The following is a 22,831-nucleotide window of genomic DNA, read 5'->3' as shown; positions in this document are numbered from 1 at the left end:
GTTTCATTTTTCTCCTTAAAGTGGTGATATCTATCCTTTAATATTGTTGTTGTTTGCAGTTTTTAAGGAGTTGTAATCCTCTGTGTTAAATGATCTACATGCATTGCTCTTATAGTCTTTTTTTGATCAAGAATTAAAAGATCAAAGAAATTGTGCACATAGGCTTGAAAAAATTAGGATGTAGAGCAAACCACACAGAAGAAATTTGAATGTGTATTCAATTTAATCACTACAAAATACTTTGCATCTGAGCTTTTGCTTCCATTTTCCACTGGCTTTGGAAGTGCATTATTATTATTATTATTATTATTATTATTATTATTGAAATCAAGACCTAACTCACTAAATTGGTAACCAAAATAATTATCTAGTTCCTTTAACAGCCTCTTTCATAAAGGTAGAATAAATGAATGAGGTCTGAGATCTTAAATTGTGGAAAAAGGTAAAATATTGTTCCTAATATTCACCAACAGTACATGACTACCTCAGTGCAATTGCTTTTCAAGTAAGATAGTGTACTTTGGCATGAAAAGAAGGGTACTGAATTGGTATTTTGAGACCAGGCTCTTCTCAATTCTGTGAACACTCTGAAATTTTGACGGTTGCTTATCTGGAATTGCTTTGCATTTCTGCGCTGATCCCGTGCCCAACGGCCTTTATTTCTTTTTAATTTCAGTGTAACGTGTATTGTGTCATAAACTTTCAGTAGCGCACACCTTATAGGTTTAATAGGGAGGAAATGCAGGTATCTATCCTTCTAATTTGGACGTTGTAATTTATTTTTAGTTGCATTATATACTTGGCTTAAGAAATGGGAAAGCTAAGAATTGTGTATCTTGCCTAGGACTGTTAAGCCAAATTGAACTTAAGTTGGTGGACTGAAAAATACTGCTGTTCAGTGGAAGAGAGAGCTTATGTGTGTAGCCTGAGGAATTTTTAGAATGTGAACTTTTAAAAAAGAATATTCTTCGTGTCCATCACAGTGAACTGGAGTAGAATTTATATTGAATATTAAAACTTGCTCAGCTTCAGCAAAAGTAGCTGCTCTGCAGTTCCCTAATCTTCAAAGCATTTGTCTTCAGAACTTCATATTATTTTGCATCTTGAGAAACATGTTGTGAATGCTACACATCCAACAAATTAGGCAAAAAAACCTCAAGCTGTTGTAGGTGAGCTACTGGTATGTGCTTGATTAAGCTTTGGTAAGACTTAGCGCCTGAGGGCAGTCACTACAGAAAGAATTTGCAGGACATTGAAATAAACTTGCTAAATGTGGTATAATTGTTTGCCAGCCTAACCCTTGCCTCTGTTTAGTCTTTTCTCATCTTTTTATGCAATGCAAGTGTTACCTGCCGATGAGGTTCTCTGCTTACTCAATATATGTGACTACTTAAGCCAGTAGTCATAAATGATCTGTTTCTCACCTAATGCTTTTCCTGCTCTTTTGCAGTAAGAGAACAAAGCACTACTACCTCTGTTTGGCTGAAAAATTTCTGGAGGGAGACCCTGGGGACAGTGTTGTAGTTTGACTTAAGATTTCGCAGTCCCAAACATAATCTCTATAGGATGTACCATCTTGAAAATCTGGTGCTAAATCAGCCTTACGAAGTTACATGCCCTTTTAGCATGCATTATTCTTTTCAACTCTACAAATAAAATAGGATTCTTCTCTTACTGTAACTTTTAATAATTGCTGAAACATGTAATATTCTGTGGGGCTGGAGCTGATGCACTTGTGAAGATTTTATTTCCTGTTCTGTTTTAGCTCATTGCCCACAGTCACTTCATGATGATAATTTGTTCAGCACACATTATTAATAATGTTACTGCCATGTAGTTAACTTCAGTTCATTATACAGTAGTAAGAATAACAATGGAAGTCTGAAAATACAAGGGTTTTGTACTGATCTGTTGATGAAACCACTTTATCTTGCAGCTATTTCCATATGACGTCACTGACATCTACTTCTACGTTCTGTTTTCCATGTAGATACCATGGGGAAATGTTCAAAATTGAATTCACATGTGGCCTACCTATTACGAAGACTTCATATTCACAGTTGTGTTTTCCTGCATGGAACCATCTCAGTGTGGTGCAGAAACGTATAATTAGGGAAGCATAATGAAATGTTCTGTTGACAGAAACATGTATGGCATCTCAAATGCTGACCTTCTCTGACATCATTAGACTTATGAATTTCTGGTACAAAAATAGTAAAGTGGCATATCTAGGTTTATAAGTTAGCATTCTGACACAATATGTTTTTATATTGTGCTCGTTTTAATGCTTGTGCATAGCAATAGCAAATGTTTTCAACTTCCTTAGGTGTTTGTGGCCACTGTTTGTAATTTGTCATACTCATTAAGTTTCCCACAGTAGAAGAAAATAATGCTTGTTCGTGCTAATTTGGAAAATCAAAGCATGGCATAGAAACGGTGTGTCAACTAAAAAACCAAAGCTGTCTCTCAAACACACATTTTGCAGGATTGTTTAACAAATACATACTAGTTAAAATTCTTCTAGTTCCTGTATATATTTACTTATTTTTGTTTTCATTAATTTACATTTTTTTCCAGGAAGTTTGTTCTCCCAGATACTCAATCCACATTTCATTTAAATGGCTTCCATTTCTCTGTGAAGCTTTTCCATAGTATGTTTTATTATTACTCATTTTTTTTTCCAGTAAATACTTGGGATACTGTATGTAAACAAAATATTTCAGGTAGGACTTTGAAACACAACAAAACCAGATGGTTCTGTCTCAAGTATTCCATCTTTCCTTTATAATGTTTGTGTTTTACAAAGTGCGTATTAACTATTTTCATCTCATCCTCTCCCTTCTAAGTCAATAAATAACTTCCGCTGCAGAATTGTAGGGTGTTTAATGTTCTGTGTGTCACAAAATCCAAAAATCTTAAAATATACTTAGCTCTTTTCAGCACTCGGAACAGGCTTCCCAAGGGAAGTGGTGGAGTCACCGTCCCTGGAAGTGTTCAAAAAACACATAGATGAAGCCCTTAGTGACATGGTTTAGTGGTAGTCTTGGCAGTCCTGGGGTGATGTTTGGGCTTGGTGATCCTAAAGGTCTTTTCCAACCTAGTTGATGTTGTGATTCTATTACTTCTAATAAAATACAGTAGTCCTTTGTGAACATTATAGGAAGACTGCTAAAGAACAGTTGGAGCAATAGTTTAGACATTCCTGTTAATGTTCTTCCTTTTCAACTATGCATCTCTCACAAAGTGAATCTAACAGTAGCCAGCAAAGGGATGACTTTCTAAGTGAATATTGTTTTGCAGTGTATTGATAGTCTGTATGCAAGTATTTGGTTAAGTATTTAACAATCACTTTATTGTCCAGTGTAACATAATCAGTAAAACACTTGATTTACTTAATATTTGGTAAATTTTTCAATATTGGTCCCACATATCATCTTTAGATGTAGCTATTAAACCTAAGAAAAAACTGCATTTCTACTTTGAGAAATGAGGCAGGTGTGAAGTGCCTGAGTCTGTTTCTGGGCCTTAAAGCGATGGCTTTTTTTACAGGATATGGAAAATAGAGCTGAAGAGTTCGCTGTATAACCAGTAACAGTTTCCTTAGACCTGTTTTGTGTTACAATCATTTAGTATTAATAAGTCTAGCCTTCTTTGAGTAATGAAGTAAAATGCAGTCTGGGTTACTGGTTCTACGCTTTGTTGCCTGATGCAGCTTTTAATGTACAATTGCATTTAGTACTATCACACTTTATTGCATTTTTTCTTGAACTATCAACACACACACATGCATTGTGACAGTTTGTTAGTTCCTTTAGAAACAGCTTTATGTGAACCACAATCTTAAAGATAAAAGGCAGCAGAGCTTAGTGCTGGTGGTAGCATATTTTAAGTTTTGTTGGACCAAAAAGTCAAGATGACATATAGGTTCCCTTTCTTCCTTTCAATGTTATGGTAATACGGTATGAGCGCTAAAATAAGGTGATTGAACATCTCTTTTAAGTGAGCAAAGTAATTTTGTTTTAAAATGCTTCCAGGTGGGGGAAGGCAGGATATTAATGAAAAGAAAAATCTGTGAAGTATTCCGTACGCATGAGGCAGAAAAATATTTTAATCCATCTTTATTTCAACTACCACTGTTATTGTATCATATTGCTAGACATTTGATGATTGTTGTTTGTACAGATGGTCTCAAGTAAAGTTGATCTTGGCATCTAAAGAGAAGATGCTGCTGATAATATTGGATATGTGTGCAATGTAAATGTAACGAAGCTTTGGAATAAGCTTTTTATGACAGGGTAAATGAAATATCATGAAAGCAGCTGTATCTCACATTTTCTTTCTTGCAGGATATCTTGAATAATCTGGATTCATGTGATCTTGAAGATGACGATCTCATGCTTGATGTGGACCTGCCTGAAGACCCATCTCATGATAAAGGTAAATAAATTAGCCAAGCAATCGTAATGTGAAACTGCATTATGGACTTAGGAGATTTTTGAGCTGCATTGTTCTGACTTCTGCTTTAATAAGACAATGTAGTCTTCAAATTGTTTTTCTGTAAGTAACAACTTCACATCTCTTTTCTGACATGTAGGAATTATGATATTGCTGTTCTCCCAATTACAACTCTTGCATTTGAAGAATTCTAAAGTTAGAAATTTACTGCCTTTTGTAAAAATGCAACCTTCTTGCACTCTGTTTATTAAAATTATTTTGGTAGAATAAATTTCAAACTTTTAAGTTAGTCCTTCAGTTTCATGCTTCATGTGAAAATGCTGGAACAGCATTTTTTCAGCTTTGGTGAATGACAATCTAATTCTTTTTTCGAATTGTTTTCTTCTACAAAATGACAATATATCCTAATATATTTTATATAATTCAGGGTAACAGAAGCCTGAGAATTTACAACATGTTTTTTCAAGGTATTTTTTGTGTACTCTTGTCAGTGTGTGTACTGGCAGACTTTTCGTAAAGAGGATAGTGGTACCTAGATGCCCTTAAAATAATACGAATGCAAACTAGAATGAAGTAGGTAAGGGAGATTATCAACAGAGTTTCTCAAATCCTGTCCTGGAAAAGCTTGAGGCATTTGCTTTTAGTCATTCCTGACCTATTAGTAAAAATTATACTATCAAGTGATACGGGTATTAGCTTTATCTCCAAGTTCAGTGGAAGCTAACGTATTTTGAGATGAACGGAAACATTGAAGCACTGCAGTGTCCTACCCTGTACTAACAGGCACAAATGAAGACTCCTGTGTGTATGTTAGATATGAAGCCAAATTATCAGTAAGTAAATACAGAATTTACTATGTTCCATGGTGGCACATCATGTTTTAACAGTGTACACATATGAAGTGCTGTACTTAATCTCTTAAATCTCAGAATAGGTTTCCCAAAGTACTTGTGTGAAAGGTGCTTATTGACAATAGTGCTAGTATTCAACTTTTCTGCCCAGATAAGTGTACAATTTTTATCTTTTTTAGTTTTCTAGAACAGATAACAATCCAAGCCTATGGGATATTCTTTCAATAAGGGTAATTCTAATTCTGTTGGGGAAAAACTAAGAAACATTTTAAAAGGGTAGATCAATTTCTTATAAGTTTTCTTATTAATAAAACATGCACTGCATCTGCATCAGTAATTCTATTTCAAATTATAAATTTAAAAAATATGTGCATTTTAAAGGTGAATGTCAAAACCAAAAAAAGTTAGTTTCCCTTTTAATCTAGACACAAATGAAATAAGTTGGTTTTGGTTTTTTTTTTTTAATTCACTGCTTTCTTAATTACATCAATATAGTAAACTTAAATTTACTTCCACTTCTACATCTAAGTATCAACAATGTTTGTGTAGCTGGAATATGCTTTGTGACTATGACAATCTGCTGTGTAAACTGCTGATTCAGGAGGAGAAGCTTGAGTTTCCGTATAAAGTTAATGTGGCGTAAACTAGGTATCTCTGCTGTAATCGCTTCTTATCTTGAAATTACTGAATTTTTAGCAAAAAGGATCTGAAAAGAAGAATTCAAATGCCACTTCTAGGCTTTCCCATAAGTAAACATGACCACCTGAAAAAGTCAGTGTCTCAATTTCATTTTATAAAGCTGAGAATCATAATAAAGAAATTGCATATAAAATTATTGAAGGCTTGTTTTGAATAGACCCACTTGAATTTTCATGTGTTACGAGCTGTAGAAGGAAGCTTAGAAAGGAAAATAAATCTTCTGTTACTTTAGGTGAACAAGATTATTTTCTTACATAATTTTTTGATTATCGAACTAGGTGATAAAAACTGAATTGTAGATATAAATATTTGTTACAATAATATTTAACAGCATTTGTTGCCAACACTTTCATAGTTATGTGTGACTTCACTGACGTCAGCGTCTTAAGACTTTCCAGGTCCTCAGAAACCCTCCTTGTTTCACTTTGGAGTCTGGGATGCTGCTTGGACGCTATTTGTAGAAACAGTTCTAGTTCAACAAGTATGCAGTGAGTGAGGATGGCAGTTTTAAATCACAGGGTAAAACTGGGCTCACTTCCCAACAACACGCAGGCTGGGAACTAAGCAGGAAGGAAGGCCTGTTTATGAGCGTCTTGTGCGCAACTATGTCTGAGTAGGCAGCCGAATAAAACAATGTTCTCCTGTGTAGAGTCCTTCTCCTAGCAAAGGACTGACAATGTGAGGAAGAACTCCTTTGGTAAGTAAAGGAGCAAGTGTGATGGCAGGATAGCAGTTTATTACTTTTTTTTTTTTTTTTTTTTTTTTTTGCTGTGTCTGACTGCACAGATAGCAGTAGTTTTGGCTTTGTTTCGTGTGGTTTACAAGTTGTTGCCAAATATAGCTTTTGTTCCCTCAAGAAGTTTGTGGAATCTGCTTTGCTTTGCAGAAGTTAGTGTTTTAAAAAGAGAGTATTTTGTCTGCTTTTTTTAAATCAGGCTTTCTGTCCAAGTAGGTAAAGATTAAATGTCTCTCAAATTGAAAAAAACCCAGGATAAATAGGATGAGAGATATATGTATTTTAAATAATGAAACTGTTCTGTTTGGAATGAAGTACTGGCCTTTTTCTAAAATGTCATCTTTCTCTGTTTTTGTTTGAACTTTTAAAAGGACTGAAGATCTGTCAGTAAGAAAGACAGGAAAATGTTAGTCTCGGATTTTTTTTTTCTCACCATAGCTCTACCTTCTGCAAATGATTTTCTACTTAAACCCGAAATACTGTTAAGGTTGATTTCTGTAGTTTCTGCTACAGGTTACTGTTATTCTTGTTACAAGTTCATGTGCTGGTAGAAATGTGACATCGTTACAGAAATCTGCTTGACAGTTCTAAAATACATACATTTTTTGGATCAGTTTAAGAAAATAAAACACCACAGATTTTACACTGCATCTGTTACATAGCACATAGTAAATATTTTATTTACAAGGTCTTAGGAACAAATTTTACAGCTGCCCTTTTTCTTTTTCTTTTTTTCCTTTCTCTTTCCTTTCTCTTTTCCTTTCTCTTTTCCTTTCTCTTTTCCTTTCTCTTTTCCTTTCTCTTTTCCTTTCTCTTTTCCTTTCTCTTTTCCTTTCTCTTTTCCTTTCTCTTTTCCTTTCTCTTTTCCTTTCTCTTTTCCTTTCTCTTTTCCTTTCTCTTTTCCTTTCTCTTTTCCTTTCTCTTTTCCTTTCTCTTTTCCTTTCTCTTTTCCTTTCTCTTTTCCTTTCTCTTTTCCTTTCTCTTTTCCTTTCTCTTTTCCTTTCTCTTTTCCTTTCTCTTTTCCTTTCTCTTTTCCTTTCTCTTTTCCTTTCTCTTTTCCTTTCTCTTTTCCTTTCTCTTTCCTTTCTCTCTTCCTTTCTCTCTTCCTTTCTCTCTTCCTTTCTCTCTTCTTTTCTCTCTTCTTTTCTCTCTTCTTTTCTCTCTTCTTTTCTCTCTTCTTTTCTCTCTTCTTTTCTCTCTTCTTTTCTCTCTTCTTTTCTCTCTTCTTTTCTCTCTTCTTTTCTCTCTTCTTTCTCTCTTCTCTCTTCTCTTCTCTCTTCTCTTCTCTCTTCTCTTCTCTCTTCTCTTCTCTCTTCTTTCTCTCTCTCTTCTTTTCTCTCTTCTTTTCTCTCTTCTTTTCTCTCTTCTTTTCTCTCTTCTTTTCTCTCTTCTTTTCTCTCTCCTTTTCTCTCTCCTTTTCTCTCTCCTTTTCTCTCTCCTTTTCTCTCTCCTTTTCTCTCTCCTTTTCTCTCTCCTTTTCTCTCTCCTTTTCTCTCTCCTTTTCTCTCTCCTTTTCTCTCTCCTTTTCTCTCTCCTTTTCTCTCTCCTTTTCTCTCTCCTTTTCTCTCTCCTTTTCTCTCTCTCCTTTTCTCTCTCCTTTTCTCTCTCCTTTTCTCTCTCCTTTTCTCTCTCCTTTTCTCTCTCCTTTTCTCTCTCCTTTTCTCTCTCCTTTTCTCTCTCCTTTTCTCTCTCCTTTTCTCTCTCCTTTTCTCTCTCCTTTTCTCTCTCCTTTTCTCTCTCCTTTTCTCTCTCCTTTTCTCTCTCCTTTTCTCTCTCCTTTTCTCTCTCCTTTTCTCTCTCCTTTTCTCTCTCCTTTTCTCTCTCCTTTTCTCTCTCCTTTTCTCTCTCCTTTTTCTTTTTTTTTTCTTTTAACTTTACGCTCTCTGTAGAGGAATGTGAAAATATGAGCCGTTATGATAGACAAGACAGAAATGCTAGGCAACATCAGGAAGGATTCTGGAAAAGAGCACCACAGCAGCGATGGAATACACAGGATCACTATCATCTTGGCCATACTGATCACTATATCCATGGTAAAAATGATTTAAACAGGTAAAGAACTTCACTTTTTATTCCAAATAATTAAAATACTGTCATGAGAAATCTCTTTTGGCACTAACGGGTCTCAAGTGATACTGACTACAAGACATTTTCAGAATAGTTATACGTCTGTAAATACATGTCTGAGTGGGAGCATCATTGAGATTTATAACAATTTCTTTTCAAAATTTTTGTTTCCGTCAAGGTTTTTAGTTCAAGTATATGTTACTTGTATTTGTATGATATTAGAAATGCTTGACTAAATTATCATGTGTTCCATGGAAAAGCATTACGCTGTCTTATTACTTGAATTTTGTAAGTTTGGAGAGCTTTTTACTTATTCATGTGCATTTAAATTAAATGTAATCCTATAGTTCTTACAGGCTAGCTTGAATGACAGTTTATAGCAACATTTTTTAGGATACTGGAGTTACTAGTTCCCAACAGGTCTGTGCAGGATGGGGAAAGAAAGCCCAGCATTTAAGTGAAATAGCATTGGCATTTTCTGATATATTTATTTTCTGCTGTATGCCACAGTATGTGAATATGGCCCACATTACATAGCACCTTATTTTTTAATAAATGCTCTCTAGCTCTAGTTTGCAATCACTGTGGTTTTAAATTTGTGTTTTGTTGTGTTTTGTGTGTTGTGTGTTGTTTTTTTTTCTTTTTTTTTGTTTTGTTTTGGTTTTTTTTGTTTGGTTTTTTTTTTTTTTGGGTTTTTTTTTGTTTGGTTTTTTTTTTTTTTTGTTTTCTTTTTAAAGAGGATCAAACTACCTAGAATCTCCTGTTGATCACTTTGAAAGCTATGGAGCACCAAATTTTTACCAGGCTCCTAGACAGGTGGTGGGCTTACCAGAGAATACTGTGATGCTTGATGAAATGACCCTTCGGCACATGGTTCAAGACTGCACAGCTGTAAAAACTCAGTTGTTGAAACTGAAGAGATTACTCCACCAGGTGAGCTGTTTAAATGGAACAAAAGCAGTGAAGTATATTGGAGAGTGAGCCTAGATGGGCTAATATTCTGTTCAGGCTTATCAGGCTATTGTTGTTTCTGTTATACATTGAATTACAGTATTCAAGAAGATGTGCACTTTTTATTTTTTCTGCTTTTTCAGCACTTTACTGACTGCAAAAAATATTAAATATTGTATTGTTATTCTGCTTCTCTGAGGAAATAATTCTAAATAAAAGAAAAATATCAGTGGATGTCAAGACAAGCTTTTATTTATAAAGTATCTTATATCCTTAATAAGATCCTAAAAAGCTGGGAGTAAAAAAAAAAAATTAAAAAAATACTAACATCAATCCCATTGATCAAACTTGCATTCTGCAAGTCTATGCTAATAGCTCCTTCTATTAGAAGAAGCTGTTTGTTTTTCTTAGTCTTTTCATCTTCTTTGTGTGTTTTGACAAGAAGCTTAGCAAATCCTACAGGGTCATCTCTATTGGAAGTGCTGAAGTTTAACCTTTCTAGTGTATGAAATCACTGAATTTTTATAAGCTTTTAAGGAGCTTTTTCATTTCACCTCAAAACTTGGCAAATTGTGGGAGCTGGTAAACTGCTGGATGACTCTGCAGAAGTATGGCATTTCAGCTACAAAAATTGCTTAGCTATTTAAAAAAAAAGTCCATGAGACATTTTGGAGTCATATACAAATTAGCACTGAAAAGTATCTGTATGATGTTCTTTTTAACACTAGATATACTTCCGTTCTTTTCTAACAGGATGACGTAGTGGAAATAAGTTTGTGCCCTAAAAGTAAGAAACAAAAGAGCAAAACAAAAAGCTTATCAACCTTGAGGCTACTTAAAGGGTATGACTGTGCATATTAGAAATGTGACCATTTGTTTCCTGTAGTAACCGAGAATACTGGAGATGTTTTTCCACTGACAAATCAGAAATACAATTGGAACAAAAATAATGTAGTGTCAAAAGAGGGAGGGTGTGTTCTTAGAACCTAATCCTTCAGTAGTGGACAGCATGAACTGAGCTTCCCAACAGCTTCACACAGACAATTAGTACATGAGGTAGCAGTGAACTTTTTATCCAGAGCTTTAACACAAGCACAATTAAACAACTAGATAGATGATCTGTCCATGTGTAGTTCGTTATGTAAAGGTGTCCATGTTACAGCATGTGTTACAGCACATGCACAAATAATGTGTTGCATGCAGAATGTTGAATTTTAAATCTCAATCTAGTTTATAATAGCCAGATTTCTGTAAAGGTTGCAGAACACAAACCTTGCCTCAAGTAGCTCAGATTAGGCTTTTTTAAAAGAACCCTTTATATCGCAGAAGAAACTGTTACCTCCCAATATGTATGTTCTTCAGAATTTACTGCTTCTCTTGTCAAAAGCTTGATCTTCTCCCCCTCCCTCCCTGTAATAGTGAGTTTTGTAACAACAAATATTCTTCTTCCCTTCAAACTTTGTCAAGCATACTTCTCTATATTTTCCTGATGTAAATGTCCCCTCTCTTGATTTGCTGCTTCCAAAACTCATCACTGGACTTTGGAATGTTTATTCTACTTTCATGTGTACTCTTTAATGTGTGTTATCTTTTTGCAGTTACAACTGTTAGCAAGATTATTTGATTTGGATAGGTAGAAATAGAGCCATAGTCAGGTCTTAGGTGTGAGAGTTCACAGGAGCAGTTATGGCAAGATCGTAAGATACAGTAATTAAAAGCAATTTTATACTATTATCTAATCAACTGTATTGTGGCTTACTGTAGAGCATAGCATGTAATGAATATATACCTAGCAGACTCCTAGGGAAACTTAATGTGCTATACCGGATTCATTGCTGTGACTGTAGTTCACATAACTGTATATAAATTATCTTGAATATTGCTAGCAACATAGCCGCAACAGCATGGGTTTGGTGTTGTGTTCCCAGTTCTGCTTGAAAAAATAAGTAGTTTTTTGAGTAGTCTAGCCTTTCCTGCACTCTGTGTGACCAGTATAACAATGCCAGCAGTACACATGCTGTGTGCTTACTCCTCACATACTGCCCTCTTTCTGTATCTTCAAACAGTGAAACCAGGAATAGGTGTTTTATCTCATGCAGAGGTTTTCAAAATTTTCACTGTAGTAAGTATAACCTTCTCTGACAGTGCAGTAGTGTTCATTCTGTAGGAGTTAGTATAAAACCGTACATTCTTTTTGTACTAAATGCAGTTGTAATTATGTACAGGAAGATGTTGAACTACTGGTGAATGTTCTCACTTAATGTTTAACTGGAATACTAACTTTATATTGTAAAAAGAAAATGCTTTTGAAGTCTAAGTCTATTAATAATTGACATCTAAATGTTAATGCCTCTTAAACATTGACTGAGGTACTTAGTTTGCGTGCTTAATAGAAATATGTTTTCTTCCAATCTTAAAAATGTCTTCCTTCTTCCTCCTTCTCACTTTTTTAAACTCGCTACTCAACTTGCCTGCTTAGGCTGCAGAGCTGATGTGTTAGAACATCCTTTTTAAAATAAGAATTGTACTATTTCTGGTGCCCTAGAGCCTTTGATCTAGGCAAGGATTGACCCATTCTCTGCAGCAACTTCCTCTCAAGACTGGCAGCAATGATTCACAACCACCTGTCTTATCTGTCTTCTCTCAGATAAGCACTTACTGATATTTTAAGGAGAACTGAAAGATGAAGAGGTTCGCAGGACCATGAGATCTGTGAAGCCCTTTTTTCTAGGGGAGACAAGTTTTATGTTTCTTTTCAACTCACCTTTCATGAATGAAAAAATTTTCTTTTTCAAGTACAAATTTTTTCTGTAACTTATCAGGTATGATTAGCCCATTTCTATGAAGAGGTATGAATGAATATATAATCTATAGTGTGAAATTGTTAAATGTACCAATATATTTTTGCTGAGGCTTTAGATTAGTAAGTCACTTGCATACCTTTGAAGTACATATTCATTGTGTTCTCTTCTTTTTGCATCCGTGAGATCTGTAAGAGATATTTATCTTTGTTATAAAAGGCCTGAAGAAACAGATTTGATTAATGAAATATGAAGGTTTGTGTCATGTATTAAGTTGTATAAATTGCACCTACAATTGTTACTTTTTAACTTAGCCACAAAGTAGTTCACATCAGTGACTTAACTATAATTAAAAGAGACAGAACCAAAGAAATCAACAAACAATAGCCAGTAAAATTGGAAAATTTTAAGTTTAAACAGTTGGTTAGCTGTTGGACTGTCATCGTAACAGCATTTGGCAGTGGGCAGTGGAAACTGTACAATGCTCATCTGTAGCAGTATTTGAATGAAATTACACTCAAAATGCCAAGTAGTGAGCAGGTGAATAGCACTCCCTGCTTGATAGACACTTAATGAATTTTTTGTTTGTGTCTTTATAAAAATGTTGTTAGCAAAGGAGACTATTCAAATGAGAAATTTGTACCAAAGGAAACTTTGAATTGGCACTCAAAGGATAGACCTTGATAAAACCTTATAACCTTAGATAAACTTTAGAAATATTTAACATTTTTCAACTTCTTCATGAACTGTAGATGCTGGAATGTTAAAAGAATCTTCAAGATTAAATTATTAGTATACTATTAGTAACATATTTTTTAAAAATCCTGTGTATTAAAAGGCAGCTTAAGCTGTTGGGGAACCACAAGATAATTCCTGAAAATGCATTTGCTAATGATGGATTGATTTTTGTAATAGAAGACCTTAAAATAGATTAGTATAATGAAAACAATTATTGTCTTTAAGCTTTGAGCTTTGTATTTTCTTCTGAGGCAATATGGAAGGTCTCTTCTGAGAGAGGATACTTTTTATCTCATCTCTTCCTCTAGAAGTTCTATACTTTTTTTTTTTTTTTTGTGTGTGCTTTTAACTAAAGCCTGCAAGTAATATTACCCAAAGAAAACAAGGGGAAAAGGAAAGATGGAAAGAAAAGGCAGTAAGAACATTTGCACTGTCCGTATGCTGTATAGAAGGCTCATGTTTATATTGTCGAAATATATTCCAGGATCTATTATGGTCTCTTTAGTCATGGAGCTTGGCTTTTCTTTTGGTTGCCTCTCTTTTTCTTTTTTTTCTTTTCTCTTTCTAAAATAGAGGCTTATAAGATGAGAACATGTAACTGCTGAGAGGATAGCAGAAAATACAAGCCAATGTGGCGTTTTTGAGCTGCTGAATTGTTTGTCAGCAGAAATACTGCACTGCTCAAAGCCCAACAATCTATAGTAGGTAAACTGCTGCTGTGTATAATCAGCACAGTAGTTAGAAAGGTAGTGAAGTTTTTTATTAGGCTGTTTGTGACTTAATACTTGTATCTGATATTACTTTTGGTAAACCGAATACTGAACACTATATTTAGTGACAGTTTATTATTTATGAAGTGCAAGTCAGTTCTTTGGGAATTTGGAAAGGTAAATCAAGCACAGGGGTATATGTGTGTCATTCATACTGAAAATTTCACACAAAAGACTGGCATAAGAACATGTTAAATACAGCCACTCAAAAATATAAGTTTCAATATGTGGCTCTTTGGGTGAGTTGTACTGTACCTGTGACAGCCATGATGGAGAGTTATTCCCATAACCTTTAGCTCATGCTCTTGGGATGGGTTAAAAATGACAGATGTAGACTTGAGAAGTGCCTTGGACCTGTAACATTTGGGACCAGGTATGTAAAAATGTTTGAAATGTAGAAAAATAATTATCCGGAGAAATAACATGCATGACAGTGTTATCAGTAAGGGAAGAAAAGATTGTTACATACTTTACCTATATATACAATTAACAACTGTATCTGTAGCTTTCACTGAGTTTGTCCTGAAACAGTAAAATTGACTGGTTTCTAGAAAACTAAGATGATATTAATTTTCTCAGTAGATCCCCTTTGCAAAACAATATGAAGCTGAAATGATATTCAATCTGAAATCTGACTGCTTTGATAGTCAAATCCTTTGGATTTGTTATATAGGCACTTAGTATCAGATACAAATATTTAGTAACCATTACAGAAACCATTATAAAATGCCTCAGCAAGAAAATCATCTTAAATTTACTAATAGCTTCATAAAGGGAACATGTAACTGGGGGGGGGAGGAGGTGGGGCGCGGAAATCCACACACAAATTTCCTTCAAACTCTTTTAGTATACTCCAAGACTAATAGGTTGCTCTGGATAAAAACATTTACGCTAACTTTTTCTAGGCTACCAAAAATAGCACATGCATATAACCAGTTGCATTTATCTTGCTAATTCTGTTGTCTATTTGCTAATTCAAATCTCTTTTTTTTTTATTTTGTACATGGATAGCCTTTATTCTGCTGGTTTCCGCCTCCCCAGTGTCATTTCAGCAAAACAATAAGCAAGAGAGAAAAAGCTGAACAAGACCATAGATTAATCTTAGCATTTGTTCACAATGGGATGCTTAAGGTCCCGCAGATAGTGTTAGAAGTGAATTTTATTTCAGTTGACCTGTGAGCATTATATGTGTTAAGATAATTAAGACAGTGGTAAGGGAATTGATGCAAATGAACTTAGTTCTTGCTTTGCTAGTGAGTATTAGTCAGGTATAGCATTCTAGTACTTGATTTTAAATCACCAGAGAATCACCAGAGAATAGTAACATACTAGCATTCTGTAGGTCTTAGCCTCCAGTTGTAAAATGTTTGATTGCTCCACATACATGCATTTTAATGGAAATAAAACGTATACCAGAGCTATCAGTGATAGAGCTTTTAAAAGCCATGGAAGAGACTTTTGCTTGAAAGAGTTTGTCATCTTTTGTGGCTTTTCCATTCCTTTGATTACTCCTTCACAACTATAACTATGACCATCTGATGTAGCTTTTCTGAGTGCATGTATTTGCATGAATAGTTGCTTAAAATAAAAAATGATGATGAATTGTAAAATATAAGAGAAATATAGTTAATATAAAATGCAGTATAAAATATCTGTTAATCTGTAAATGATTCTATGATTCTAATTACTCATTTCCTCTAGCATTTTAGATTTTTTTTTTATTAAATAATGTTTATTATTGTGCGAATTATTTAAAAATACTCTGCTAGAAGTTGTTCATAACATAGACTGTAAACTGCTGCTTTGTCAGCTTGTCACTTGCTGGTGATCTGCCCAGAAGGGACAAACTGCTACTTGTGAATTGAGCACAGCTGTGCATTGGACAGTGTAAGCTGAAATATTTGCTATGTTAAAGGGTCAGAAGCCTTGAAATTTGACTGCTCTCACAATTACTAGCATTTAAAAGGAAGGGTAAAAAAAAAAAAAAGAAAAAAGCAAGCAAAACCCCTCCAAAAACCAACCAACTAACAACAATAACAAAAAAAAAAAACCAACCAAAAACCAAAGCCAACACAAAAAACAAACCAATACTAAATAACTGCAAATTATAAAATTAAATCTAAGTGAAGTTAAATTAACTGTCTGTAGTATGATAAAAGCAATTTGTAATTGTATCGTAGTTCTTGGTATTCTTATCATTTAAGACTGCTGATGGTTCTATATATTTTGGCTGCAAGTAATTGATGATTGTAGGAAAAAGTAAAAATTGAATTGTTAAAAGTTCATTCATTTTAATTTTTTGCTTTTTTGCAGCTGGACAACCTTGATGTTTCTCTGCAATTTAGTTAAATTTGTAAGAAATATTTCTTATGGATTAAAAAGCAAAAAAGATACCTCTCAGACATAAAGAACATAAATAGGTCTATTGTTGTTTTTTTCCCTTAATTGATCTTTAGCATTTGAGCAGCAGTTTTACTCTTGTGGGTTTTGGGGAGTTCCTGGCTCAGCCTCAGAGTAGTTTTAGACAGGTTTTGAAGCATGCTGCTCTTATATTTTTCAAATTCAATGTTAGGCAGTGAGGTCATTGGGTAAAGACACTTCAGTCTGAGAACCTGAAAAAATATAAAGTAGAAGATTCATTTATTTTGTATTTAAGAAGGTAGCAGATGGAGATAGACAGAAAGGGAGGTGGGGGAGGGGGGGGACATAAATCTTTTTATACCAAGGAAATGGGGTTATGATCTTCCATGACCAAAAAAATAACTGTACTGTAGTTTGGTATCACAGCGATTAATCAGGACATCATGGTACAAACCTGAGAACATAACCCAAGAATATACCTGAATAATCTGATTATACAAGAATATACTGAACAATCAGTTGTTCAGTCTGTGACTTGACTCTGTAACCTAACTCAGCCTTTTGAGGATGGAGTGCCACAGGTTTGAGTACTGCGCATAATGGCTGTGTGTGTGTGTTTTTCACAGGAGTGTAAGTGCTTCAGGACATACCTATGCAATCATCTTTTGGCATCTTTGATTGTTATTTCTATTTCTACTTGCTGTGCTTAATTTCAGAATTCATGGCTGTCATGGCAGGTGAAAGAATGCTTTTGTGTGGTTACAGTTTTTATAATTGATATTTAGTTCTGATGGCTGTAAATTCATTTTATATTAGTTTGCACGGTAGCAAATGTTGCTTTTTTTAGTGAAGAATTCCTAGCTGAAATATTTTGGCTGTATGTTTTGATATTGCTTAGACATTATTTGAATGGATACTAAAGGAAACAAAGCTTTTAAAATCCCATAACATCACCATTCCTTCCTCATATAACACATTTGACCACAATGGCCAGTCTGTACCAGATTTTTGTGCAAATCATCATACTTCGATATAGCTGCTGCTGTTCCTTAGGCTTTGTGAGGAAAGGCTGTTCCTTGGGCTTTGTGAGGAAAGGCTGTTCATGACCCTTATTTGGACACTGTACACATGCAAGGGAGGCTTTCCTATCAGGGGGAAAAAAAAAAAAGAATTCATGGTGACAGAGGTCAGATATTGTAACTGGTTCCACAGAGAGGTGATGCATTTCCATCTTTGAAAGCAAATTTGCAAGGGAGTTGTTTCAGCAAGTAATTTGATTTTTTGCTCTTGGTTTTGTTCTCTGATAGAATGATGAAAATATGTCACTCCAGGATATTCGACTCTCAGTTCCATCAAGTCCAGAACTGCAAGAACCTGAGTCAACTTTTAAGGTAAATAACACCAATTTACTCTACAGGATAAGAGATACAAACCTGTTTGTGTTTAAGAAACACACAAAAAAAATGCATGTAACTATAAAGTAGTGTTTCTTGCTTCTTTCTTGTATTTAAATGTAAACCTAGCAAATGTTTATATATTTCATCTTTCCAGTTTTGTTAAAATAGGTTTATTTGACCTTTTAGAATACATACTTACAAATGCTAGCACAGTTTAAATAATTAATGTAACTTTACCTTTTGGTATTTGTAGCAGTCATGTGAGAATTAACAAGGTAACTTCTTTCAAAAATTTTCTACCTACTCAATAAGTGTTAGAATTTGAAAACACAATTTTTGCTTTGAAGTGGAATCCTTCAATACTTACACAATTACTTACTCTGTTTCCTTACATTTATTGTAGATTTCAGTTTGAAATATCTTTAAGCTAAAGTAGGTTTTCCCTGAGATAATGCAGATATTGCAGATGTAACCAACATGAACTCCACAAAGTCAAAGATGAGTTTATTGTTTTAGAATGGGTATTAAAGAAAGAAGCAATCACAATGGGTGTTCCAAAAAGGATCAGCTTTTATGGTCACGGACTTGTAATGTTGTGCTTTCTACAGTGGTAAGGTTTTCTAGCGTTGCTTGGCTCATATTGTAAAGTCAGTATAGAAAGATCACTGATCCTGCACTTATGCAAGGGGAGCAATACTTGCTGAAAATGCAATGAAATTAGAAGTACTTCTTGAAAGGGAAGAACACTTATCTTATTTCTGTTTAAGGTCATCTGTCCAAAACCTGTTTCAGGGTTTAAGAGGCTTGCCAAAACTATAGATCCATATACATCATCTTTTAGCAACCCTGGTTTCTATTAACCCTGTTAACACTTAGGCTTTCTTTTCTCTTTACTTGTTGTCTGATGTATTTCTTTTGCTTGTCATTCTACAGTCACTTCCCTCAAACTCTTAGAATCTTAGTCTTAATTCCTAGAGGAAAAAGTATTGCTTTTTAACTTCTTAACAAAAAAATGCTAGGTTTAACTGACATTTTGAGTTGTCACTTCTTTAATTGATATTGGCATACGGTTTGAGAAATTGCACAACGAATCGGTCGGGGTGTTGTTCTAAAGCAGTAACTAATAAAACCTTTAGTGAAACTGAAATAGTAGATGTATTCTACTAAATGGAAATATGTCCCTTAATTTATGGCCTAGCTATAATGGCACAATTAGAAAATACATCAAAATGACCTTGTGATGAAAAATTATTTAAAAAAAAAAAAAAATCACTCTTGCATATTTACCAATTTTTTAACTTCTGAACTTTGCATAATTATTTTAAGTCTTCAGTTTTTAGTAGGATATATTCAAATCAGTTGTGCTGTTTGCATGCAGTAAATGGCTTATGTTTCTAAATGATGTTTTTCTTGTTTCTGTTGTTTTATATTAATGATTTTTAAATAGCCATTCACTTAACCCTTAAGCTTCAGTATATCTTATTGTTGGATAATGAGGACTATAGGTACAGTTTGGTGGCTAGGGATGTTCATCTACATGATGTCAGTTGCTTGTACAACAGATTAATTAGTGTGTGAAAAATACATCTAATTTACTTATTCTGAAAATCTAGTGGGTCAGCTCAATTCAGTCTCTTGCAGAGATTTCTAGTCAAGTTTCTTCATTCTTCAGGTTGTATGCCTACAGCCCATCTCGCCATGTGAATAGGAGGAGGAAAGCATGTGCTAATGTTACTGCCAGTCCTCCATGAACATCTGATGTAATATGTCCTGTAGAGGTGTAGATTTAGATTGTGTAGCCCTTATAGAAACCCCTGTATTGCCCACTGTTCTATTGCAGATGGACGATCTGCTGAATGAGATCAGGCAGCTTAAAGATGAACTGAAGAAAAAGGATGAAACAATCAACCAATTAGAGCATCAACTTGTAAGTATAGTGCTAAATGCTTAACAAAATCCCAGGTGTGCACTGCAGAGTGTAACTTCAATAAGTAATTCCTATGAAGGATTTTAGAGGGCTAGATGTCTAATTTTTTCCCTATGTTTTCATTATAACAAAGGTAGATTTGGGTTCTGTTTAGATGCACCTTACTCATGGGTCTGTAAAGGTTCAGCTAGCAGACCGATTCTACATGTTCTAGTGTGTAATTATCAAAAGGCAACTTAAAGAGTGTGGTGCTTCAGAAATATAAGTGAATCAAAAAGACTTTCCAGAAATCAACATTTATTCTAGATTATTTCTAAATATACTTTTGGAAAAGAAGCAGTTGTACAGCACTGTAAATACTAGTTTCTACATTTTAATTGTATTGTGCTCAACTGTTAGGTAATGCATGGTATTTGAACACTGGGCCTTGGATGTACTTTTCGAAAGACTTATTGTCTAACAAATTCTCCTTTCTTCTTTTTGGGGATGATTAAGGCTACTAGATGTAACTGCCAGAAAGACAGTCAAAAACCTACAGGGGCAACACGCACGTATGCTGATAAATTTACGCAAACCTCCTGGAGGAGAAGTTCTGTGAGTAAAATATGCCATTCCTTCCTGGTTATGATTTTCAGCATTTCATTCCCCAGTTCTATTACTTCCGCTGTCAACACAAGTTGGCCTTGCTTAAGAGATTCTGTGCTGTATGTGAGAGTGGTATGCTTCCTGCTCTTCATCTCTTGCATTCTTTTGCAACCCTTTTATTTAAACATTTATTACAACTATTTCTTTTAAAATAAGTAATTAAACTTTACAAGTCTCCTCTTAAAATAGTCTCCCTTTGCACTATATAAGTTACAGTCAGTCCAAGCTGTATATCTAATCCTACATATTTTCCTATATCCTCATTTTAAAGTCATAGGTATCTGTATTTGGGTTTTTTAATAGTTAAAGTTTCATTGTTGACATTCTCACATTTGCTGAGAAAAAACAACAAGATATTCTAAATTTCTGTCCGTAAGTGTAAAAAGAATGGTTAATCTTTTATTTTAATAATTTTAATTTCTTTAGTTTTATTTGTATCATTTATTTGAATAATTGGAATCATTAAAAAAATATTTGGTTGAAAATCACTTTGACAAAGGACATCTTCATTCCCATATTTTGTCGCATGGATCACGTTTGCTTCATGTATCTTCCTGGAACACTACTAGAAACTTAAGATGGGGGAGGGACAACATATTTGGTATTAAATAATAATAAAGAATTGCCTTTGAATGATAAAAAAACCTTTTGTCAGTTACCAGCAAATAGTCTTTGGATCTTGAAGCTACTGTTGTAGCTAGATAATTCTAAGAGAGTTCTTTAAAAGGTTAAAAATGGGTTAGATTTTTGTTTCTTTGTTTTTTCCCTGCCTTGAGTTACTTGATGTAAGGTTGTAGTACAGATAAATTACCCCTGCTATCCTTTTGAATTTACTCTTTTAAATATGTAGTGCTAAAATAGAAATACCACCATTCTGTATGTTCACCACTTGCTAGCAAACAGCGTTATCCTATTGACACCATGCTTTCCAACAGTTTTCTGCCTGATAAGAGCCCAATGTGAAAAGATCATAACCTTAAGTAGCTTTTAGTTTCCTTTGACACTTCTGTTCCAGAATGTATGTTTAATGTCTTTGCTTATCCCATTTGTTTCTCTTTTCCTCTGACTTTGGAGCTTTTGAGCTCTTCTGTTGCTTCTTTTTCCTAAGCTTTAACTTCATATATGTGATATTCATTAGATGTTTTTTCTTGTGGATACTATTACTAGGTTAGTGGCTATTGTTGTTTCCATGTTCCTTTTTTTTTTTTTTTTCCCTATCCCATTTTCCACATAAATTCAGAAACAGATTAGTAACCATTGAAAGTTAGTTGCAAAGTACAGAGCATTAGTTTGAGCAACCTGTGGAATTAACTGATAAGACAAAGATATTGGAGAAGATGGGGAATGTGGGTTGATATCTTGGGTAAAAGGAGTCATTTAGCCCAATTGTCCGTTTTGGTCAGGTTGGTCAGTATATGTCTTTAAAGTTATTCAGTAGTTTTGTTCAAAAAGACGCTTTTGTTCAGGTTAAGAAGAGGGGGTTTTTTTGTTCTTTTTTTTTTTTTTTTTTTTTTTAAAAACCTTCTATTGTATTTATGGTTTGGTGTGTGTATGCATGTGGGTACCTGTATACATATGTATATGATACTTATACCTATGTAGGCATATGATCATTAGATGCACATTATAAACATCTTGGTATTTTTATCTGCATGTAAAGTTTCACTTGAAAATTGCTAAAGGAATTAGGGAAATTCATGAAGTGTTGACAAATTTTCAAAATTTATTGCTTTTTCAGGATCTTTTATTTATAAATGATAGCTGAAAAGTTTTGGGGAGAATGCGTGGGATTGGTTTTATTAAATGTCTTATTTGCATATTTGCAATTTTTAGGGTTTCTGTAAGCAAATAAAAATTGATACGAGCTCCTTGATGTGGGATTTCTTAAAGTAGGACAGTAGTCTTGCTGTTGTAGCCAAGTTTCAGTTCTTGACCTCAACTTTCTGGTTTTATCATTTCTCTGCTAACATGCATTTATTTGTCTGCTTCCTTGCATGGCTTAATAGAAGGATAAATGTAGAAAAAACCTTGGCATGAAATCATTGTTGATCTGTAACCCAATGATGTAAAATGATGCTTGCAATAGAAAGAAGAGACAATTGGCTCTGTTTTCTTGAGCTACGAGTACCACACATGGAAACAGCAGGAGACACTTAAGTAAACTATCTTCACTTAGAATAAGTTTCACGTTATTAACATTTCTGGTCGGTTTAATATACTGGACTTAAGAGTGCAGGCTGGGAAAAGTTAGGTTTATTGGTCCTAAATGTAGTATGAATCATGAAATGTAGTTTGTGTATGAAATTATGAAGTTTTTATACAGACTAAACTTTTGTAAAACCAAATTGTAGTTGAAGTCTTGGCAATGAGAGAATAGCTCCTTTTGAAGCTTGTATAAGCTTTTTTTCTTCTTTAAGCTTGGTAATAGTTATC

The 22,831-nt window shown here is 34.2% G+C and overlaps 1 protein-coding gene across 8 annotated transcripts in view; it reads left to right on the top strand.

Annotated features, from left to right (window-relative positions):
- The window catches only part of CCSER2 (coiled-coil serine rich protein 2), a 73,465-nt gene that overhangs the window by 30,672 nt on the left and 19,962 nt on the right, over nucleotides 1-22,831 (top strand). For all 8 annotated transcript variants that reach the window (XM_030487460.2, XM_030487461.1, XM_030487465.1 and 5 more), the window contains exons 4-9: nucleotides 4,347-4,437; nucleotides 8,631-8,793; nucleotides 9,546-9,741; nucleotides 17,737-17,820; nucleotides 19,667-19,753; nucleotides 20,249-20,347. In XM_030487460.2, the coding sequence (XP_030343320.1) occupies nucleotides 4,347-4,437; nucleotides 8,631-8,793; nucleotides 9,546-9,741; nucleotides 17,737-17,820; nucleotides 19,667-19,753; nucleotides 20,249-20,347 (720 nt within the window). The remainder of the gene's footprint in view (nucleotides 1-4,346; nucleotides 4,438-8,630; nucleotides 8,794-9,545; nucleotides 9,742-17,736; nucleotides 17,821-19,666; nucleotides 19,754-20,248; nucleotides 20,348-22,831) is intronic.

Source organism: Strigops habroptila, chromosome 5 (genome assembly GCF_004027225.2).
Source record: "Strigops habroptila isolate Jane chromosome 5, bStrHab1.2.pri, whole genome shotgun sequence".
Classification (NCBI taxonomy): Eukaryota; Metazoa; Chordata; class Aves; order Psittaciformes; family Psittacidae; genus Strigops; species Strigops habroptila.
Note: the sequence above shows the minus strand (reverse complement) of the source record. Positions and strands in the feature narration are given on the sequence as shown.